Here is a 12,915-nt window from a genome sequence, read left to right on the forward strand (position 1 = left end):
ACTTATTCGGGCAAGTTCCGTTTCATTTAACGATAATATTTGATTTTAAAACCAAAATAACGAAAATTTACCTTCTACATATGATTACATAACATATGTAACAGTTTTATTGTAATGAAAATTAGCTAAAATATATTATTTTCTTCAAAATAGTATACTTCGAGATTAATTTAAAGAATTTTGCTGGCTTGCTTTTGACGTGACGACCTAATCTCGTATACCTACGTGTAAAGGAATAAGAACGTCGAGCGCGCGAATTTTAAGACTTCAATTACAGTACATTAAAAATCAATGTTTGGAGAAGTAGCTACGTACTTAATATTTATGTTATATATTATTTATTAATAACATAATGGAATATCAAAAGAAAAAACGAGGTGAAAATTGGAGTTCTGAAGAGATAGTCAGTACATACTATATTGTAACATTTATAATATTTCAGTACTTACGCGACTGTTACTTGATTTTATATTTTATTATTTAAGGAAATTTTACGTCAACTTTTAACCGAGTCGGCACAAATATCGAAGATAAGTCGACTAAAACTAGCAATAATATGTTAAAGATAAAAGAGTGGAGCAATATAATGCATAAGTAAGGAACACATTATTTTATTTTCTTTAAAAATATGTCATAGTAAACTGATCACGGAATTCGATTTTTGATCTCGATTAAACGAGATAACTGGCAAAAATAGGTCCATTATAGAAATAAAATTTGCCTGGAAACGAATGAAGTTGGCGGCCAAGCATAATTATTCAGTTTTTAGAAGACAGCAATTGAAGACCGGAGGCGGTGAAAAACCCCCCTCACCTTCTCCAGAGGATATAGCCATTATGGAAATAGCTCCTCATGAATTTTTAATGCAGTATAATGAATTTGACGGTGATGCAATGGTAGGTACTTTTCTCAATAAGAATCGTTTTGAGTTATAATAAACAGATTATTTCTAATATATTTACTGTCTGACTTTAAGATTCATACCACTAAAGAACCTATTGCTGGCACTAGCACTACCAGCTCAGTAGCAGATGATATGGTGACAGTCATTAATAAGGCAAATGAAGAATCTAGTATAAGTATAGCTAAGCAAGGTAAGATAATTTGGAAAAAAATATTATAATAAAACACAAACAAAAAAGTTTTATATGGAAAAAAACATTTTTTTAAATAAATCTTAATTTATTCAATAAAAACATATAATTTATTTATTCATCATATTTATTCCTTATAGATAGATACATTTACAGATTAATTTAAAAATAATTCAATGTTGGCGATATGAATATTTATTTTATTATGGTATTATAATATTTATTAAAAAGTTACACAAGTCTTCAAGAATATTAACTACTAGCATATAGAGTATAGACCTAGTTTATTTAAGGAACACAAATATCAAAATAAGAGATTCACATATTTTACTAATTAAGTACTAAACTTCTTTTTTTTTTCTTTTTGTGAATAAAACATCAAACCCTACAACATAATAAAATATTTTTTTATAAATAACAAACACCACATACAATGCAGGCACTAGTTTTATCAACCAAATTACATCAAAAAGAGTAGCCTCCCTTACTAAGCTACTTTAAAAATATTTAGTTGACCAATCTTACTATACTAATTTCACAAAAGTTTAACTTAATTAAAATTATAAGACATTACAAAAAATATACAAACAAAAAATCACTTATTCAAATAGGACAAAAAATTACACTTATAAATGTCAAATGTTAAATATTTTACAAATTCGGAAAAGTTTGAGCTTTAATGTATTGGCGAGAAACTCATTGCCACTCTTAAATAAATATTAACAACATTTTTCATTATTTATACAGTTTAATAGTTTTGACTTGTAAAAGTTAAAAAAGAAACCACATAAATGAGTACTGGTTGCGCCAATCAGCTTCATTGCGTAGAATGAAAGGGATAACTTGGATCGCGACATTATTCGCCAAGCGACCGTGAAGAGTATACGTCGACCCCCGCATCTAAAAACGTGCGTTCGATACGCGCCCGCGCCGCTACCTCATATTATAAACTTTTTATTTAATATTTTGAGCTCTTCATAATTTACATTAATTTGAAAATAAGCTGTGTCTGTGGTGTAATACAGTGAAGGACGTCCTGGCGAGGCCTGCAGAAGATATCAAGGTTAGTCCCTGGAATTTTACTGCATTGAGCTAATTGGTATTACTAGGAGACGAACCCCGCTACCTTTTTTTTCCATACAGTCCACTCAAAATAATCTTGTAGATTACCCGCACGACCATTTTTGGCCCTTCAGACCCGTATCCTAAATCCTTTTAATATCCTTAACGCCACGTGCCATTCGCATAAAATATTGCATCACTAGATACCATTTTCATTTAATTTATGTTTTATATTGACCAAGCATTCGTAACTAATTAGTTATTATTAATATACGCATTTCTTAATTGTACATAGTACATACCGCATCGCATTTTAACTATTTATTTTAATAAATCGCATCATTTTATGTACTCGTAACATTTTTATTGGTGGTATTGCATAGAACATAATCAAATGTTATGTTTTTACCACGTCGCATTTATTTAAATTAAGGACGCGTTTACGAATCCGACAAAAATAAGATATATTTCGGTAGTTTGTGATGAAATTAAACTAAGTTTAACAAAACTAAAAATTGCCACAAATAGATTACTTCTTTATCTCCAATTAGCGGGAAATGTTTGCTTTGAAATTTTGATATTTTATGTCGTAAAAACGATTATCCGTTACCTCTTCACACAAAATTGACGAAATGGGGCTTCATTCAGGATCAGTTTTCTGCTACCACTTACACAATTTTGGCTCTTAAAAATTATGTAAGGAAAGCAGATATAATATTTTCAAACACACGGGAAATAAATTAATGAATATCTAATAAATAATCTCAGAAAACAATAGAAATGAATCGTCTAAAATTCATATATATTTCTGATAAGAATGAACTTTAAAGTGTGGTATTTAGGGTTATTTTATTTTGTCACTCCGTATGCATTGCACAGAAAGATCTATCGAAATAACCTCAGTCCGCGCTCGGCCGCTGTCGTGGGTAGACCCTGTGTCGGTTGTAAGCAGCAGCTCGTACTCGGAAAGATCGCTGTACGAACATGAATATTATTTATAAGCTATACAATACTGTCTTTGATACTTTACATATTTTGTACGCAGTCAGATTTTCAATGAATTATGTTTCTGTATTTTTTTGAAGAATTAGTGATTTATAAGTTCATCTCTAAATATAAGGTCTAATCGAAATCCAAGATGGCGCTTACAAAATTGGCAACTTTTCTTCATGGGTGTCATTTTCATGGTTTTCGGGGTCAACAATAACGAATATCGGGTCTAAATCGAAATCCACGATGGCGCCTACGAAATTTACCATCTTCTCTTCATGGGTGTCATTTTCATGGTTTTCGGGGTCAATAATAACGAATATCGGGTCAAAATCGAAATCCAAGATGGCGCCTATGCAAATTACCAACTTCTCTTCATGGGTGTCATTTTCATGGTTTTCGGGGTCAACAATAACGAATATCGGGTCAAAATCGAAATCCAAGATGGCGCCGATGAAATTTACCAACGTCTCTTCATGGGTGTTATTTTCATGGTTTTCGGGGTCAACAATAACGAATATCGGGTCAAAATCGAAATCCAATATGGCGCCGATGAAATTTACCAACTTCTCTTCATGGGTGTCATTTTCATGGTTTTCGGGGTCAACAATAACGAATATCGGGTCAAAATCGAAATCCAAGATGGCGCCGATGAAATTTACTAACATCTCATCATGGGTGTCATTTTCATGGTTTTTGGGGTCAACAACAACGAATATCGGGTCAAAATCGAAATCCAAGATGGCGCCGATGAAATTTACCAACGTCTCTTCATGGGTGTCATTTTCATGGTTTTCGGGGTCAACAATAACGAATATTGGGTCAAAATCGAAATCCAAGATGGTGCCGATGAAATTTACCAACATCTCTTCATGGGTGTCATTCTCATGGTTTTCGGGGTCAACAATAACGAAAATCGGGTCAAAATCGAAATCCAAGATGGCGCCTGTGAAATTTACCAACTACTCTTCATGGGTGTCATTTTCATGTTTTTCTAATAATATTAATTATTAATTAAAAACTTTATTTGGTTCAAAAATACAGAAATCTTATTACTAATAACAATATTATGGACATTACAGAACCAAAATGGTGTCTAGTCAGCATTATGTTGGGAATTTTACTTCTCAACGCTGGTATTCTCTAGACACCGAGACACAGACTTTGAGAATTAAATATTTATATATTTATAATCCCCCAAGTCTACTGCTACCATAAACATTGGCAATAAATTTATATATATATATATAATAATAAAAAATTAAATTAAATCTGTTAGTAACTAATACACTTCTCAATTTAAGGAAAATATTAATAACATAACATTAAATCATAATATCATAACATTGGTAAGTAATCGGAAATTTTTTTTCTTATAAGTAAAATAACAATAGGTTTGAATAAATACTAGATAAGTCATAACTTTGACCTTTTAAGCAAAATAAAATATATCCATAAGACATCAATAACTCAGCTATAAAACCCAATGATGTTCTATACACATATACATAAATAAATTTAAATGTTTTATAAAAAATGGCTCTGTCGTAAATCCTATTACTCCACTGCTGAATATCTAAATGATCGGACAGCCTAGGACTAGATTGTGATTATTTTATAGCGATAGAAATGACTGTACAATATTCTATATTTTTATTGAAAAGAGCGCAAAAAAAGAATGCTGGGAGAGTTTCTTGCACCGCTTCTTCTCTCTCAGAGCGCCATTTGTTTCCGAAGCGGTAGTAGTATCTAGTAGTTATTAGAAATGACATCAAAAAGAATTCTAAAGGAATCAATTTTGAGAAAATAATTAATGCCTTTTACATAAAAACCTAAGAAACTTACTAACTTCTTTACAAGGGTGTCATTTTCATGGTTTTTGGGGTCAACAATATCGAATATCGGGTCAAAATCGAAATTCAAGATGGCGACTATGAAATTAACCAACTTCTTATAATGGGTGTTATTTTCATGGATTTTGGGGTCAACAATAACGAATAGCGGGCCTAAATCGAAATCCATGATGGCGCCTATGAAATCAACAAAATTTTCTTCATGGGTGTCATTTACATCGCCAAAATTAGAATTCATTCATAAACTTAACTTATCTTATAAAAGGCCTGTCTAACAATATCCCACATGCTAAATTAATCCTTCATTCCCTAAATATAGAAATATTTACGTTTCGACTTTTCACTCACAATATGTACAAAACACATTCCGTTACCAATCTAATTAAAAAATCTCAAAATTTGATTTTGAAAGACCTATCTAATTGTTCTCTGCACCCTCGATAACCTCGGATACGATACCCATATTGTTGAAATCATAATTTTTCGCAGCGGCTATCTTGGATTTAAAAAAAACTGCGTTTACTGCACACGACGTTATGCGACAGAATTGCCATCTAAAATTCTAATTTTTAACTACTAAACGAATACATCAACCAATTATCAAAAATACATAGGTATTAAAAAAATAAAATTCAAACTTGCTAAAGTATCAAATTCATTTGATTCCCGCAATTAACTTTAAGTACGTGTATGTGTTTGAGCGGTGTCAGTGTAGTAGTGCGATTCGATACCTCTCTGTTTTGAGAACGCGTCCTTAACTAAATAACGTTTGCTCTTTATTTGGTCACCGCATTTTTATTTAATATTCATTCCGCAACCGTTTTTATTTAGAATAGACATACCTAATATACCTACCTTTACTATTCATCAGTCTTATTATCATACGAACCGCGCCCTATTACGATAATTTGAATCTACCTTCATAGTCTTATTAACCGTACGTTCATATTCGTTCCACAAATTTATAGTGGGTACTTGTAATTTTTTTTTGTTTACATTTATTTTAATACATTGCATAAGAATGTCGAAGTCACAATTGATGCAAGTAGCTATATTGGAAGCCAAACTTGCGGCTTATTTTATCCAAGGCATTTATGATTTATCACGAAATTTAACCGATGACACACTTATCGAAAAATTTTTGACCCAAGCGTCGGGGGTTAATTCGATTCGATTAAACTTCGAAAAGGTTTTAGACGATTTAAATCGCATCCAAATGGAAATTGACCCTGCATGCGTGCCCGGGTATAAAAAACTTATCGCATTTGAAGAGATTCTTTGTAATATACAACGTCAAGTTTCATTAAATAAACCGAAAACGGCAATGAACTTTCAAGGCGCTGATAATTCATTATTACCTCGGAAAGCTAAACTCCCCCCTATCGAATTAAAGGGATTTGACGGAGACGTACGCAACTGGCCAATCTTTTTTTCTAGTTTCAAGGATACAATACACAATAACCCCTCACTTTCCAAGTCGGATAAATTATACTATTTAATTGGTAAGTTAACTGGCAAAGCGTTGTCAGTGTATTCAGACATAACTCCGTCACCTGATAATTATGACATTATTTTTCAGGCTCTAGTCGATAGGTATGAGGATAAGAGGCTTTTGGCGACCGCGTATTTAGACACTATTTTTGATTACAAACCACACGCCACTGCTAACGCAAACCAGCTGGAACATTTCGTCGATAAATTTGCATCGTCTGTGTCGGCCTTAAGAAATTTAAAATTAGATGATATAAGCGACTTTATTTTATTGTATATTGCTCTTAAAAAGGTCGACAGCGAAACTACTCGCGCATTTGAAATGAATAAGCGTAATTGCGATATTCCAAAACTCGAAGATTTTATTGTTTTTATTCGCGATCAAATAAAAATATTGCAGCGTCACAGCTCATTAAATACGAAGTCCAAATCACAATCAAACCCTTCAACTTCATCTAAAACTATTTTGAAATCATTTGTAACTAATAATAATAATAATAACAGTAATTCCTGTATTGTTTGTTTTTCGAAAACCCACAATCATTATTACGATTGTGCGAGGTTTCAGAATATGACGCCTCGCGAACGGTTTAATATTATTAAAAATAATAAATCGTGCATTAATTGTTTAAGTTTAAGACACACTGTTTCGGTGTGTAAATCGACAAACGTATGTAAGCATTGTCGATATAGGCATCATACTATGTTGCACTGGATCGATAATAAAAACCCAGTAAATCGAGCAACAGTCACTGCTACACATGAGCAGGCGGCTCCGGGCGGTGAGGCTGTATCTTCCCCACCCGCGACTACTTCAGCTCGGGCGAACCTGTTTACGCTCGGCGCGAAGAACGTTGTGCATCGACGCTCTGAAGTTGGCCCGTCCGCTTCAGCTGATATTATTGATAACACTACGAGTGATGTTGTGTGCGCGCTATGTCAAGCGCTGTGCGGGAACGTTTTGTTAGGTACGGCCTGCGTGAAAGTACTTTGTAAAGATGGTTCGCAAAAACAAATTTGCATTTTAATTGATATGGGTTCACAAAATCATTTTATTACGAAACAGTGTTGCAAACGATTAGGACTTCGTACGAAACATATAGATTACTCACTTTCTGTTAAAGGTATTGGCGACAAAGCATACCCAATAGGGAGCTATACTAATTTAACTTTAATATCAAGTTATGAGTCGGGCTACTCCCTACATATTAATCCATTTGTATTGAATAAAATATCAAACAATTTGCCTTTGGCAAAAATAAATACATCATGCCTTAGTTATTTACAAAATGTTACGCTTGCAGACCCGGAGTACGATGTACCCGGTCATATCGATTTATTACTTGGATCCGAAGTTTTTACGGAAATCTTGCGATCGGGTAAGGTAGTTGGCCCGCCCGGATATCCGGACGCATTAGAGACGGCGTTTGGTTTTATTATAATTGGTTCCGTAGAAAATATTCAAATTAATAATTCTGTACAAAAACAAAATTCTATTTGCAGTTTTTTCACATCGACTGAGGATTCTCTCGAACATTTAGTTAATCGTTTTTGGTCTTTACAAGAGGTGTAGCAGAACTAAGTACTTGTCACCTACTGAACTTCAATGTGAAAACTTTTTTAAAATAATACGACACGTGACAGCACCGGCCGATTTATTACGGCATTGCCTTTCAACCGCGACCCCTCGTGTGTAGTCTTTAATTTCTGCACAACGTCGTTACGAAAATTTAAATCGAAAGTTAAATTTGAGTCCTCTTTTACGTAAAGCGTACGACAGTGTTCTTCGCGAATATTTAGCTAGTGGTATTATTGAACCCGCGCCTCCAGTGAAAGAGGGGGATTTATTTTATGTCATTCCGCATCATGGTGTTTGTCGCTCAGGCAAACTTACCACCAAGCTCCGTGTAGTGTTGGACGCGAGTCACAAGACTACGACAGGCATTTCATTAAATGACTGCTTGCATTCAGGTCCTAATTTGCAACCCGATCTTACAACAATTATTTTAAATTTTCGTCTTTATAAAATAGCATTCACGGCAGATATTAAACAAATGTTTTTAAATCTTATTTTAAGAAATTCGGATAGGCGTTTTTTAAATATCTTACATCGTTTTGAAAACGAACTTGATACAAAAATGTATAATTTTACTCGCGTTTGCTTCGGCCTGCGTTGCAGCCCTTATCTAGCCATGCGCGCCGTGAGGCAGCTCGCAACTGACGACCAGAGTCAGTACCCCCGCGCCGCGGACGTTGCATCTAATAACATATATATGGACGATTTGTGCGTATCTACACGTACACCCTCTAGTGGTGCCAGCTTAGCGCAGGACTTAATTAAAATGTTTAAATTGGGCGGATTTAATTTAGTTAAATTTGTCAGTAATTCAGCAGAGGTTCTAAATGCCATACCGCAAGAGAATCGATTGTCAAGCAGCGTGAATTTTGACAATGATGATTCATTAAAAATTTTGGGGCTAAGTTGGTGTCCACGCGAAGATGTTTTTCGCATTGCTATTAATTTTACTCCGCGGCCTGAATGTACTAAGCGTCTTATGTTATCGACAGTAGCTAAGCTGTGGGATATTAATGGCTTTTGTGCACCTGTTATTTTATATGCAAAGTTATTAATTCAGGCATTGTGGATTTCGAACGTCGGGTGGGATGATCCACCACCAGAAAATATTCGTACAGCTTGGGCAACCTTTAGGAAGGAGTTGCCACTTTTACATAATTTTGAAATTCCGCGTTTTTTTGGTATCGATAGCGCCACACATCGCGTTATACTTTTAGGTTTTTCGGACGCTAGCGAACGAGGCTACGGTGCCGTTGTATATTTTTGTGTTGGTATACCAGATGAACCTAACCGCATTACGTTGGCGATGGCTAAGAGCCGCGTTGCACCTACACGTATAGTCTCGTTAGCTAGACTAGAGCTGTGCTCTGTGCTACTTATGGCACAACTTCTTAATTTTATCCGTGATTCTGTAAAGTCGCGTTGTAAAATACATGACGTGTTCGCTTTTACAGATTCGTCGGTCGCATTATATTGGACGCATTCGTCCCCGCATCGGTTTGATACTTTTATCGCTAACCGCATTTCAAAGATGCAAGAGTATCTCGCGCCTAAACATTTTTATCACGTCGAGGGTAAGCAAAACCCTAGCGATTGTATTTCTAGGGGTTTAACTTCTGCTCAATTATTAGTTCATCCACTTTGGATGCATGGCCCACCGTGGGCACGAAATGATCTATCGTCATGGCCGTTGGATAATTTTACAATGAAGAAGATGATTCTAAACTTTTAGAGTATAGACCAATTAAAGCTCTGGTAGTTAAAACAGCTTCATCAAACGAAAACTTTCTTCTTCAACTTTCATCGTGCATCTCGTCGTGGGGAAAATTATTACGCATTATCGTGTATGTTTTTCGTTTTGTTCATAAACTTCCACGCGCTGAATTTATTATGGTTGATCATTTGAAGCATGCGGAGATCGCTGTGCTACGCGCCTTGCAATTTTTGTTTTTTGAAAATGTCATTTCAGCGATCCAAAAGCAGTGCAAGGTCCCAAAATATTTATTACCTTATTCGCTGTTCATTGATAAGGATGGTTTACTCCGCGTTGGAGGGCGACTAAATAAATCTTCCTTATCGTTTGACGCTAAGCATCCCATTTTGTTGCCTAAAAATCATCATATTACGGCAATGATCATAGATTTTTATCACCGCAAATATATGCATGCCGGACCTCACCTACTTTTATCATTATTACGACAAAAGTTTTGGATTATTGGCTGGGCGTGATATTGTACGAAAACGCTTTCGAGCTTGTATCAAGTGCTTCAGAGCTAATCGAAGAATAATTGCGGTCCCTTCTTTATTTTGATAAGTAGGTATAGAGGTGCTCGTAAAGAAAAGGCATACATTTGTCTTTTTACATGTTTTGTTACTAGAGCAGTTCATTTAGAGCTAGCAGTTGATCTTAGTACGGAGTCGTTTTTACGTGCGTTCAAGCGTTTTATTTCACGACGCGGTGAGTGTCTTAATTTATTTTCCGATAACGGAACGAATTTTGTAGGTGCAAAAACTCATTTTGATGAGTTACATAAATTCTTAAAGTCGAAGTCATTTTGTGCATCCTTTAACGATGAAGTTGTAAACCAAGGCATTAATTGGAAAATGAACCCACCCAGCAGCGCACACTTCGGTGGCGTCTGGGAAACACACGTACGTAGTGTCAAACTCCACCTTAAACGCGTCATAGGTGAAACTTTACTTACCTATGAAGAAATGTATACTTTACTCACGCAAATCGAGTGCGTGCTTAATTCACGTCCTCTTACTGTTTTAAGTTTCGATCCCGCTGAACCGGTCGCTCTAACCCCTGCTCATTTTTTAGCGTTAGGGCCATTGGGTACGTTTCATTCTGCACCAGACATAAAAACTAATATTAATTTGTCACAGCGTAAACAGTTATTAGACAACCTGCTCCAAAGTTATTGGAATCGGTGGCGGAATGAGTATCTCCATGAGCTACAAATGCGATCAAAATGGAACACTGTTACGAACCTGGTGAATAAGGGTAGAATTGTTATAATTAAAGTGGATAATTGTCCACCACTTAGTTGGCCGCTCGCCATAGTTGAAGACGTCCACCCAGGTTCGGATGAAGTCATTAGAGTTGCGAGTGTGCGTACAAAAAATGGTTCTTACCAACGACCAGTAGCAAAGCTTTGTCCTTTGCCCACTCAATAAACTTACTGTTCTTTTTACATTCGTCACTTGGACGAATCCGCATTGTAGGTTAAGTTTTATCTTGTTTTATTTTTAATTTTATTCATTTCTTCAATATAAGCGCGCGTGATGCATCTTTTTATTTTATGTTTTTTGTTTTGTTCAATTTTTGTATCGTTAATTGTTTTTTTTTTTTTTTTCTTTTTCGCGTTTCACATTTCCTTTTCTTTTACATCCTTTCCTTTAGGGTACACCCTAAGGCTGGGGGGATGGTTGCGCCAATTAGCTTCATTGCGTAGAATGAAAGGGATAACTTGGAACGCGACATTATTCGCGAAGCGACCGTGAAGAGTATACGTCGACCCCCGCATCTAAAAACGTGCGTTCGATACGCGCCCGCGCCGCTACCTCATATTATAAACTTTTTATTTAATATTTTGAGCTCTTCATAATTTACATTAATTTGAAAATAAGCTGTGTCTGTGGTGTAATAAAGTGAAGGACGTCCTGGCGAGGCCTGCAGAAGATATCAAGGTTAGTCCCTGGAATTTTACTGCATTGAGCTAATTGGTATTACTAGGAGACGAACCCCGCTACCTTTTTTTTCCATACAGTCCACTCAAAATAATCTTTTAGATTACCCGCGCGACCAAGTACAGTAGATATATCAATCTACATACCCTGTAAATAAACAAATAAAGCTAAATTGTGAATTTAATTGCTTATGAAATAAATCCAATTCAAAGAAATACATAAGTTTACTACAGAAACTGAGAAATTTATAAGCATATTTCTTTTTTAAGAACCGATTGACCATCATTTTATACATAAGCTCTATAGTATTACTATGCCCTTACAAGGCATCACATATTGATTATTATCTACCCTTATATTGGTACTACCTTTTTGTTTTAATGTCACTTGCAATAATAGTTATTAAATTTAAACGATGATAATAATACTAAAGTGATTTTGCTATATAAGCTTTGAAATATTTTTCAGAGATATTTAACAATGAGGCAACAGAAAAAAATGTTATCAATAACAATACTGGCAAATCTGATCCTGCTATAAAGAGAAAAAAGAGCCAACAAAACAGGTATTTTAAGATATTTACATTAATGTATTTACTTTATATGCATTAGTTACAATAACTTTAATATTACAGATGTGATGATTGTAGCCTAATTATAAAAAGCAACATAGACTTTAAAGAAAGACAATTAGAAATGATGGAAGAGGAACATAAAATTAACATAAAAAATTTAGAATTAACAACAATAAAATTGGAACTTGAAATTGCCTAATTAAAGAAGAAATTGGATGTAAAAGAATGAAATAAATTTTTTGTTATGTACTAGAAATGAGTTAAAATAAATTGCCTTCTCCTAATATTGCCTCTTATTGTACTTCTAGGAACTTGTACTTGAACTCTGAGTGGAGCATGCTCCTCATGAAAATCTGCTCCCACAACAGGAAACAGATTTTCTCTCATATCAATTGCAATATTGTGTAGTACAGCACATGCCACAATTGTCATTTTGACTGTTTCTATATTTCCATACATGCCTCTTAATAAACAGTGGAACCGTTCCTTCCAGAGACCAAACCAACGTTCCACTGTATTTTGGGTACGGATATGGCATCTGTTGTACCTAACTTCTTGTGGTGTTGTGGGATTTAATTATGG

General features: G+C 34.9%; 1 protein-coding gene across 4 annotated transcripts; it reads left to right on the plus strand.

Moving 5' to 3' along the window:
* Positions 1-268: 268 nt before the first annotated feature.
* LOC126969608 (uncharacterized) lies at positions 269-12,617 on the plus strand. 4 transcript variants are annotated; one of them, XR_007730423.1, is made up of 6 exons: positions 269-403; positions 486-594; positions 763-896; positions 977-1,094; positions 12,228-12,324; positions 12,394-12,617. XR_007730423.1 is itself a non-coding variant. In XM_050815154.1 (4 exons), exons 1-4 carry the CDS (start codon positions 732-734, stop codon positions 12,530-12,532), a joined length of 519 nt encoding a protein of 172 aa, XP_050671111.1. In that variant the 5' UTR covers positions 612-731; the 3' UTR covers positions 12,533-12,617. The 4 variants fall into 4 exon arrangements, 1 of the variants encoding a protein (XP_050671111.1); XR_007730424.1 differs by having other exon boundaries at positions 770-896; XR_007730425.1 differs by lacking the exon at positions 12,228-12,324.
* The last annotated feature ends 298 nt before the right edge of the window (positions 12,618-12,915 follow it).

This window comes from Leptidea sinapis, chromosome 18 (genome assembly GCF_905404315.1).
Source record: "Leptidea sinapis chromosome 18, ilLepSina1.1, whole genome shotgun sequence".
NCBI lineage: Eukaryota > Metazoa > Arthropoda > Insecta > Lepidoptera > Pieridae > Leptidea > Leptidea sinapis.

Coding starts and splice junctions, on each gene's coding strand:
- LOC126969608 (XM_050815154.1), top strand. CDS start 732: ATGAAGTTGGCGGCCAAGCATAATTATTCAGTTTTTAGAAGACAGCAA. Junction 897..976: donor AATTTGACGGTGATGCAATG/GTAGGTACTTTT, acceptor TCTGACTTTAAG/ATTCATACCACTAAAGAACC. Junction 12,325..12,393: donor AAAAAGAGCCAACAAAACAG/GTATTTTAAGAT, acceptor TTAATATTACAG/ATGTGATGATTGTAGCCTAA.